The sequence below is a fragment of the Zootoca vivipara genome, chromosome 13 (genome assembly GCF_963506605.1).
Source record: "Zootoca vivipara chromosome 13, rZooViv1.1, whole genome shotgun sequence".
NCBI classification, from domain to species: Eukaryota; Metazoa; Chordata; class Lepidosauria; order Squamata; family Lacertidae; genus Zootoca; species Zootoca vivipara.
The window spans coordinates 24,060,510-24,071,084 of NC_083288.1; the positions used below are offsets into that span (position 1 = coordinate 24,060,510).

The 10,575-nt window shown below is 46.8% G+C and overlaps 1 protein-coding gene and 1 pseudogene across 1 annotated transcript; one reads left to right on the forward strand and one right to left on the reverse strand.

Annotated features, from left to right (window-relative positions):
- Positions 1 to 1,410: 1,410 nt before the first annotated feature.
- LOC118094623 (general transcription factor 3C polypeptide 6-like) lies at positions 1,411 to 2,065 on the reverse strand (annotated as a pseudogene).
- A 603-nt stretch (positions 2,066 to 2,668) lies between these two features.
- LOC118095227 (keratin, type I cuticular Ha4) lies at positions 2,669 to 9,651 on the forward strand. The gene is made up of 7 exons (XM_035136294.2): positions 2,669 to 3,181; positions 5,268 to 5,350; positions 6,576 to 6,732; positions 7,412 to 7,573; positions 7,691 to 7,816; positions 8,476 to 8,696; positions 9,339 to 9,651. The coding sequence occupies exons 1-7, from the start codon at positions 2,669 to 2,671 to the stop codon at positions 9,649 to 9,651; spliced, it is 1,575 nt and encodes a 524-aa protein (XP_034992185.2).
- Positions 9,652 to 10,575: the final 924 nt, after the last annotated feature.

Below are 10,575 nucleotides of genomic sequence, written 5' to 3' on the forward strand. Positions count from 1 at the left end.
ATTCACCCTGATTCGTTGACACAAAGTTTGCAGGGAGATTGTACAATATCAATTGTTTACTAAGTGCTTATTCTGAAGTTGTATGATGCTGCGACATGGAATTGTTATCCCACATAAATCCAACACTTTCCTTACTGTAAAAAGTTTGATTTCTTTTACAAGAACGCCCGATCCACTTCAATCACGCAATATGGATTTGCTCCTAGGCTGCTGAATCCCACCCACAAAATAGTGACCGTCTGGAAGCTGAGTTTGCACTGAAACTTTTTGGGGGGAAGGACAGACGTTGGCAGGGTCAGTAAAGACATTGTGAGCAAGACTAGTGTCCCTTTAAAGTAGGAAAGAGCAGGTGACAAAAACATAGCTGTCAAGTTTTCCCTTTTCTTGCGAGGAAGCCTATTCAGCATAAGGGAATTTCCCTTTAAAAAAGGGAGAACTTGACTCGACTTTTACAAGCAGAGAATAATTCCCCTAAAGCAGAAATGGAGCAAACAGTCCACCTGGTCCACAGCCTGTTGCTGTTTTTCTTTTTCCTGAATAACAGTGTAGAGAAATTAATAAGCAGAAGGGTATTTATTTATGTATTCATTTGATTTCATTGATAGATTGCTCCCCATAAAATATCTAATAGCGATTGTACATGAAAAACATCAAAAATAACAAACAATGCCATATGTAAAAGCACACACAAAAAATGCTATTATGTAGATATATATATAAATTGGAGAAAAACCTAAAAAACTAACTTTCAAATCCAGTACATTATACAGACTGGGATAGCAATCTGCACTTAAAAGGCCTTTTTTCATTAGTTCATTCATTTCCATTATGTATTTAATGGAATGCAAAGTACTTGCAATATTCAGGGGAAAGGGGTCAGAGTTGCATGTAAAATGTTGCCTTCAATTGCAGTCTTCTCACTGCAACGGATCATCCTGGACTTGTCTACAAACCATGCCTTCTGACTCAGAGAAAAGTCAAATCACAGATACAGAGAGCCAAAAGAGACCTTGGAGGTCCTCCATGCCAACTTCTTGCTGAATGCATGATCTGCAGTGTGGGATGCAAATACTGCATTCCCGGCAGATCTGTTCCATGGCTGAACATCCTGTTCAATAAGGCAGGAAGCAGGCTAGGAGAGCAGACAAGGCTGGTGGACTCAGTATAGGACCCATAAGTCTCTTCTGCTGTAAAGACTGTGCACATCAAGCAGAAGAAGCTACCTGGGTAATAATACCAGTAATATAATAACAATAACAGCATAGTTCCTGATTTGTGAAAGATGACACTACTTAGCACTCAGATTTAGGGTCCAGTTCTCCTATTTGTGATGTAAACAAACCATCAGTCACAAAGAGTTCTCTAAAACAACAGTATACAACCAAAAGGAGATCCATTAATTGTTATCTCTCAACTACAGTCTTTAGAACAATGTGGAGAATTATCTGCCGTAATAACTTGACTGTCCTCTAAAGAGTCCTCCACTGCCTTGGAGGATGTGGCATCCATAGGATGGGCACCACCATCCCTTTCAATGTGTGGATGCATCTCGGGTTCAAAGGCCTGATCAATACTTCCTCTGTCACTGGCTTCTCCTTCAGATTCGTCTTGGGACTCAGCTGCCTCTTCTTTTTCGTATAAGAAGTTGCAAATCATGTTAGGTCTGCTGTATGAGAAATCTTTGTCCTTAAGCTCTAGCCATTCCACACCACCACCTGTGTTCTCTTCTCCTTCCTTTTTCTCAGTCAGGAGTGTCCGTGTCATGTTCAGCTTCTTCACTGTGTGGCATTTATATTTTAACTGTATTTTTTTTGTTGCCTTCTGCATCATGATCTTCATTTTCTTCAAACACCAAACAGGTACCAAGAGTATCTTCATATTTTCCAGCAAAGACATATCTGTCTACTTGTAAAGTGGGCCTCTCTGTGTCTATTCCCAAAATCTTGCATTTGTTCTCACATTTTCCCAGAAAGTCTGAATCAATTATTCCTGACAGTTCCACCATGATCTATTATTCCTCCACCTCGACCTCTTCCCCGTCGCGGGGTCCTTCCGTGGCCTCCATGCCGGTAGAGCCTCAATGAGCATCACGTGATCCCCCTGCTGCCGCCGCCATCTTGCACAGGACCCTTTCGGCGAGAGCAGCGCCTTATGAGGGCAGAGCAGGAGATATCTGGAATAGAATTTCCAGAAGGCCACAGGTTCATGACTGCTGTCTACCAGAGATCCTGGCTTGGCTTTTCGGTTGGTCGAAGTAGGGCAGAGGGAGGGAAAGGGGCAATCCCACTGTGAAACACCAAGCCCATAATTCTGCTCAAATGACTTACGCCCAGTGACCGAAGGCTGGTGTTTGATGCTGTCAGGCCGCTTTGATGGTGTCCCATAAAAACTATCATTCCAGGGACTCAGCCATCAAGCAGAGTCCTGACTCTGCAAGGCGGAAGGGCAAATTTATAAGCCAAGAAATGCTTTTCAAGCAAGTAACGAGCAGGCTAATGAGAAGCCACGCAGGAATCGCCACAAATATTAACGAGGAGAAAGCCTCGTAAAGGAGCTAACACCCCAGTGCTCATGGTATAAAAAAAGCTCTAGGAAGGAGATCATCTGTCAGACGTGGGTTTTGTGGGTCTCTTCACTCGTTTCCTCCATCTAGCTTCTCCTTTCAACCATGGCTGCCACCACTTCCACTCGCACTTGCGGGTCTCTCAGGGGCCCTTGCCGGGTCACGGCAAACTGCCACCCAAACAGCGCTGCCTCAGTCAACTGCCGGCCTGGGCCTTGCCTTCCTCCTCGCCGATCCAGCGTCTGCCTGCCCCCTCCAGGCCATACGGCCTCGTCTCTCCACAACAGCTGCCGAAGTGGGGGCCACATGCCATCTAGCCGCCTTCCACCTCCTAGCCTGGGCTCCACTTGTGTCCCTCCACCCTGCATCCCTCCTCCTGCCCGCCCTCTGAACTGCTACCCTGTCGGCCACAACGAAGGGATCCTCAACTGCAATGAGAAGGAAACCATGGAGTTCCTGAACAGCCGCCTGGGGAACTACCTGGAAAGGGTGCGCTGCCTGGAACAAGAGAACGCTGACCTGGAGTGCAAGATCCGAGAATGGTATGAGTGCGAAAATGCTTACGTGTGCACCGACTTCAAACCTTTTTACTGCAACATTGATGAGCTTCAGCAACAGGTAAGGAATGGCTCATGTGGGGGGGGGAGTGGCTTCCACGATCACCCAGTTCCATGGAAACTTTGGTTACTTATGGAGTCTTCTGGATTGATTTGGTTTTAGAGTGTGGCAGTAAGACTGGTGACTGGGAGCAGCCGCCGAGACCACATAACACCGGTCCTCAAAGACCTCCATTGGCTCCCAGTACATTTCCGAGCACAATTCAAAGTGTTGGTGCTGACCTTTAAAGCCTTAAGTAGTGACCTCTGCCCAGTATACCTGAAGGAGTGTCTCCACCGCATAATTCAGCCCGGACAGTGAGATCCAGCTCCAAGGGCCTTCTTGCGGTTTCTTCACTGCAAAAAATGAAGCTACAGGGAACCAGGAAGAGGGCCTTCTTAGTAGTGGCACCTGCCCTGTGGAACGCCCTCCCATCAGATGTCAAAGAAATCAACAACTATCTGACTTTTAGAAGACATCTGAAGGCAGCCCTGTTTAGGGAAGTTTTTAATGTTTGATGTTTTATCATGTTTTTAATCTTCTGTTGGGAGCTATTATTATTACAAGGAAAGTGTGAGAGTCATTCTGGCCTTGCTTCAGATCTGCCCTTTGATGCAAGCTTTAAAGGGGTAGCTGAAGACTCATTTTTTAAAAAAATTATGTATACTTTTCAGGTGTATACATTTCACTAATTTTATGATCATTTTAACATTTCAAAACTTGACTTCCTTCCCCCCTCTTTCTGCAGTTCCTTACTTTTTTCCCCAATAGTGTCTGCATATCCAAATTAACTTAATTTGCTCATTTACTCATCTACTTTAAATACAGTATATACTCTTCTAAAACTGCAGGTTATTACCATAATCCTGTCAATCTTCTTCTCTGTTTACAATTTGGCTATAAATATTCAATAAACCATTTCCATTCTTTTACAAATACTTTGTTATCTTGATTTCTTATTCGTCTGGTAAGTTTTGCCATTTCTGCATATTCCATAAGTTTTTGTATCCATTCTTCCTTTGCTGGGACTTCTGGTTCTTTCCATTTGGGGGCAAGTAATATTCTTTTTTATATATAATAATTTTTATTGATTTTTAAAGAAACAAAACATACAAAATAAGCTCAGTCCCTTCATTTGCCCTCCACCCACAAGACCACTTCTGCCACCAGTGATACCCATGGGCATTGGGAAACAAAGGGGTCCATTTTAAGCTGGGTTTGACCTCCCCCCTCCCTCCTCCCCCCTCATCCCCCCCCCTGCCACTGAGAGGACAGGGGCGGAGGATCTCTGGGGTTTGGTTTGTGGGGGCAAGTAATATTCTTGCCACTGTAGTTGCATACATAAATAAGTTTCTATATACAGTTTAGGTAGTTCTGTCCCTATAATTCCCCAAAGAAGAGCTTCTGGGTTGCTCTTTTTACAAACATTATTTTGAGCATCCTTTTCAATTCATTATATATCATTTCCCAGGAAAGCAAAGGAAAGGAAAGGAAGGAAATGGTGGGAAATGAAGACTCGTTTCTTGCCCCTTTCAGGTGTCTGCTCCCATGCCCTTCAGGTAGGCATAGGCAAACTCGGCCCTCCAGGTGATTTGGGACTACAACTCCCATCATCCCTAGCTAACAGGACCAGTGATCAGAGATGATGGGAATTGTAGTCTCAAAACATCTGGAGGGCCAAGTTTTCCTATGCCTGCCTTAAGGCAAAAGAAAGTCACGCAATGCAATATGGAATTTATTCTCATGGTGTAGTGATGCCCATCAACCTGGGTCTTTAAAACGGGATTGCACAAATTCATGGAGAAGAAGGTTCTCAGTGCCTAACTAGCCATGATATTGACTATGTTGTCCCTCTGTTGTTGGAAGCAGTATACCTCTGAATGCCAGTGGCTGGGAATCGCAAGTGGAGAGAGCATTGTTGCATTCAGGTTCTGCTTGTGGGCTTTCTATAGATGTCTGGTTGGTCACTTCAAGTACAGGATGCTGGGCTCAATGAACCTTTGGCCTGATCCGGCAGGAGCTATCATTCAGTGATGCTCTCTATCTGCACCCACCCAATCCATCTGGCAGGATTAAAATGAAGTTTCTCGGGGATTTTTCTTTCCAGATTTGCTGTACAAAGGCTGACAATGCAAGACTCTGCCTGGATATTGACAATCTCAAAATGGCTTCTGATGACTACTGCACCAAGTAAGATTTTTGAGGGGGCGAAGATCAAAGCTAGCCAACCACTCTCATCCTGTATGTTGTCATACCCCCCCACCCCACCACCACCCCCTAGTATCATTCAAACCAGCCTGTGTTACTATGATTCCCAAGAAGAGAACAGGGGCTCACCGATAGTTTTGTAGGGAAACCAGGCTGAAACAGTGACTGCTGATAGTACTAAGGGTTGCCAGATCACCACTTTCAGGCTAAATTATTATTGGGAAGTGTGTTGATGTCTCTTCTACAAAGACCCAGGCAGTTCTAAAATGAGGACTGTTTTGCTAAGGGATACCCAGCAGCGCTAAGAAGGCAAGCTTCCACATTAAAGGGGGAAGTTCAGTGGATCTCAGATTAAAATTCCTCTGACAACTGGCTGTACATTTTTGCACCAGGAACATATCAACGTAAGCCCAAAATCATCAATGTAAGCCCAAACTCATCCACTCATCCAATGTAAGCCCAAACTCATCCAACAGGTCCTGTCCCCCACAAAAACACACAGAATGCACACATAGAATCACTCCTTGATTTCAGAAAAGACACATACAAAATCGCTCACATTTTAGCAGCCCCATTAACATGCACCAGAAAAGACATGGACCCACAGACACACATTTGTTGATCACCCTGCCACTGACAATACAAAAGCATAGGGCAGTTATCCATGTCTGCTTAGAGGTAAGTCTCCTTGAGGTGTGTGGCACCTACTCAAATCAGAGATGGGGAACTGGATCCAGATCTGGCCCACCCTCCAAGGGCCATCTTTGTCAGTTGGATAGGGCAGCCAACCTATCAGTCACCTGGTGTCACATGGCACCAGGTGTCAAACTTCAGAGGAGGAACTGAAAGCACGTTTGTGTGCTCATCATTCTTCTTTTTCTCCCTTCCAGCCCTGATTTTAATTTAAGTTGGGACTGGAAAGGAAGAATCTTTGAAGCTGGGGCTGGAAAGATTCCTGCTGAAAGCACGACTTGCTTTTGGTGTTTACTGCAAGTCCCACCCCCAGTGGGGAATGTCTTCACCCAGGCGCTGCTGAGCAGAAGAAATCCCACTGGCTTGTTGTGCTCTGGATGAGCTTAGAGTAGCAGCAGAAAGCGAGAACTGCTGCCCACTGGAGCTTGGATTGTTACTCAGCAGTCCTTGGTCCAGGTTTAACATTCTGCCCTCTCAGCCATGCTGCAACAATCTGTCTTTCCTCCCCCTGAAGGTATGATTATGAGCTGAGTCTGCGTCAGAGGGATGAAGCTGACATCAATGGCCTTCGCAGAGTGCTGGATGACCTCACCCTATGCAGGGCTGACCTGGAAGCTCAGCTCGAGTCCTTGACTGAGGAGATGATGTGCCTGAAGAAAAACCATGAGGAGGTATGCCCCAAACATCTCTTCTACCAAGGCCAGAACAGGTGCTGAACCATGGGTGCAGGAGCATAGATCTTTGGAGCTGGAAGTGCACTGAGATCTTCTTCTAGTCCATGGGTAGTCAACATGAGGTCCTCTGGATGTTGTTGGACTACAACTCCCATCAGACCCAGTAAGCATGGCCAATGGGCAGGGATGATGAGAGTTGTAGTCCAGCAACATCCAGAAGGTACCACATTGGTTACCCCTGGTCTAGTCCTGTTCACATCAAAAACCAGGGACATCTATCCACCCAGTCCACCTTGAGATAGGTCCTCAAAATCTAGACCACCAACAGAGATAAGGGCACTCCAGGGTGAATACATGCAGAGTTTGGGACAACTTATGCAACCAACCAATACGCAGTGGACAAAGGACAAAATCCCTAAGGGTCACCAACCCATCTCACCTAGAGTAAATTTCTATCTAGTCCAAACTATGGCCATCTGTGTACCCTTCCACTGAATCTCCCCAAATCAAAATTCCACCAGGATTCAAGTCCCAAACAGGGAACCAGTTTGCAATACCAGTCTACCATCAAAGAGCCAATCAAATTATATTCAGCAGTTCCTTTGAATAAGCGATGTGCAAATGATGATAAATGGCTTCAGATACAGTATACTCCCCTCTCTGTCCTCTCCTGCAGGAGTCCTGTGCCCTTCGCTCCCAGCTCGGTGACCGCATCAATGTGGAGGTGGATGCTGCCCCATCGTGCAACCTCAATAAGGTCCTGGACGAGATGCGGTGCCAGTATGAGGCTGATCTTGAAAAGAATCGCCGGGAAGTTGAGGACTGGTACTGTACACAGGTAGGTCCTCCTCCTCCTCAGTGGCCAATTCCACCCCAATCAGGTGTCTCACTGACCATCTTTCATGGCAAACCCCTGTGACCTTCTAATTTCTGGACTTTTTAAAACATTCACCAGATGGAAGAGCTCAACAGGGAGGTGCTCTCCAGTGGGGAACAGCTGCAGTGCTGCCAGACAGAGATCATTGAGACGAGACGTTGTGTTCAAGCGCTGGAGATCGACCTACAGGCTCAGCAGAGCATGGTGAGTAGGAATCCAGAATGCTCCGTGTTGGGTAGTTGTTCAACAGTACTATTTGCATGTTCACACTGTCTTGTGAATCATACTCCTGTCTGTCATGCCTTTTCCCTCTCTTCTTCCAACCCATCCCCTGCTCTACCCTCCAGCTCTGAAGCTTCCCCTTCCTCTGACTCTTGCCTCCTGGCTGGTAGAGGTTCCCACAAATCACTTCCCCCCTCTCCCAAGTCAGACTCCAGACTCCCTTCCCCCGGTGCACACTCATCAGCATTTTGCCAGTCCCTGCCAGTGCCCTCCAGGTGTTATTGGACTCCAACTCCCATCTACCCCAGCCAGCAAGGCAAATAATAATAATAATAATAATAATAATAATAATAATAATAATTTATTATTTATACCCCACCCATCTGGCTGGGTTTCCCCAGCCACTCTGGGTGGCTTCCAACAGAAAAATAAAATAATTGATTAAACATTAAAAGCCTCCCTAAACAGGACTGCCTTCAGGGATGATGGGCCAGGGATGATGGGAGTTGTAGTCCAACAATATTTGGAGGATATTGGGTTGGCGATCCTTGCATTATGGCACCATTGTGCTCTTTTTGCTGTGTGAGCAGAACATGCCCTGATGGATTTCTCTCCTTCTCTCCTTCTTCTCCCTCTCTCAGAAAGGGGCTCTGGAGGGCACTTTGCAAGAAACAGAATCCCGCTACTGCACCCAGCTCTCCCAGCTCCAGTGCCTGATCAGCAACGTGGAGGCCCAGCTGGCCGAAATCCGCTGCGACATTGAGCGCCAGAACTGCGAGTACAAGGCCCTCCTGGACGAAAAAGCCCGCCTGGACTGTGAGATCGCCGCTTACCGCAACATGTTGGAAGGAGAAGACTGCAAGTACGTAAGATGAGGGCAGTAGTCAATGCCAGAATTGCCTCTTCTGGGTTGGTTTGGCTTTAGGCATGTTAACCTCAGCTCAGCTGTGATCTAATAAAGCAGGGTGGGGGGGAGGAGAGAGAGCCTTCTTACTCCAAGGGCCACCTTCCCTTCTGGTCCACCTTCCAAGGGCCACATGCCAGAGACAAAAGTGGATGGAACAATGAATGCAGTCCCAGCTGCAACAGCTGGGTAGGTCTCAGAGGGACCCCAGTCTGAAATCCTAGAGAACTTCTGTTAGTCCATGTAGACACTACTGAGCTATTCCCCCTAGCAGAGGATAGACAAATTGAGTGGATCCTGGAACTTGTACCTGAAACTTACCTATGCTGTGGTCCTAAGAGCAGCTATTTGGAAACGCCCAGTTAAAATCAATGGATGGGCATGTTTGCATCTTGAGGTTATAGCTCACTTCCCGGCCCTTCTGGGGAATAGCACTAACTCGCACCAGGATGTTGCTGTAAAAGCATCCACAGCTCCAAGAACACAAGACCCTTTGCTTTAGCTCCTTAACGTTTGTTCTCACCATCTCACGTTGAGAAGTTAGCCTTCTCCAGAGACACACACTTCTTGTCTAACAATGGATGTGTTCTTCTTTTCCAGGCTGCCCAATCGCCCCTGTGATCCAGAGTGCACGACCGCCATTCGATCATCTGTCTGCCGGCCAGTTTGTGTGCCGGAGCCAGTCTGTGCCCCCGTCTGCCCACCAACCTGCAAGCCATGTGTGCCCGTGGTGGAGCCCAACCTGGCTCCCTCATGTGTCAACCCCTGTGGGCCAAAGTTTGTCTCATGTGGCCCTCCTCCCTGTGGTCCTCCTCCCTGTGGCCCGCGTGGTCCAATGTGCCCACCCCCTTGCGGCCCGTGCCCACCAGGCCCACCGGGCCCACGGATCAACACTAAGATCTGCCGTATGTGAAATCTCAGTGCCTGGGCACCAAATCCAAAGGCAACATGGAACAGACGAGGACCTGAACCTAGAGGAGAGGGGCAATTTATGTACTCCTATCCTATGCTTAGAAAACTCCTCTAGGAACCTTGCTTAAAATGTTAGGCACGTTCTGCCTACAAGGTGGCTCTGGTAGCATGGTTCCTCCCTTCCCTGCTGCTTTCATGCTTTCCGGGATGCACGGAAGATCCTCGGGTGACTTCTTAATAAACGTTTGTTTTCTGGCATACAAAAAAATGTGGCATCTGCTATATGTTTTCCGAAGCAGATGTTTGCTTATGACATAGGACCAAGAGTTTCCAGGGGGAGATTAGGTTCTCCAGGGGCAGGAGTGGTGACGCTTTTCAGGGATGGGAGGGACGAGAGCCGATGGAACAACAAAGGTACATTTTACCTTTGTTCAGTAGGATAGTTAGTACACACATTCAAACACCCCTCTGTCCTCCATCCAGACAAACACGAGGCATTGTCAGAGTTCAATGACACATTTCAGCAAAGTGAAAACTCTTGGATATGAAGGAGGACCAATGAAGGGTGTACCCTGTGGTGGGTGGGTGGCCTGGGGAGAGTTCTGAGGGCCAGATAAAAGGCCTAACAGGACCACTCTGAGGTAGGATGAGCTGGCTGCCTTGGGCCATTAATTTTAGGAGTCATGAAAGGCAGCACACTGATTGTGGAATAATTATTGCATTTTTTTTATTTGCCAGGAGGAAAGGAGGTGCTTGTGGGATTTTCTGTCTCTGGGGAAGCACCATTTCCTGTTCTAGACAGCAAAATGTCTTGGCTGAACAAGGAATGCTTCCATAGTTCATTGTAGCCTCGGTGCTGTTCATGCAGGCACGTTTCACGGAGAATCCACACCAAGTAGTCCTTATCAAAATGCCATCCCATTTA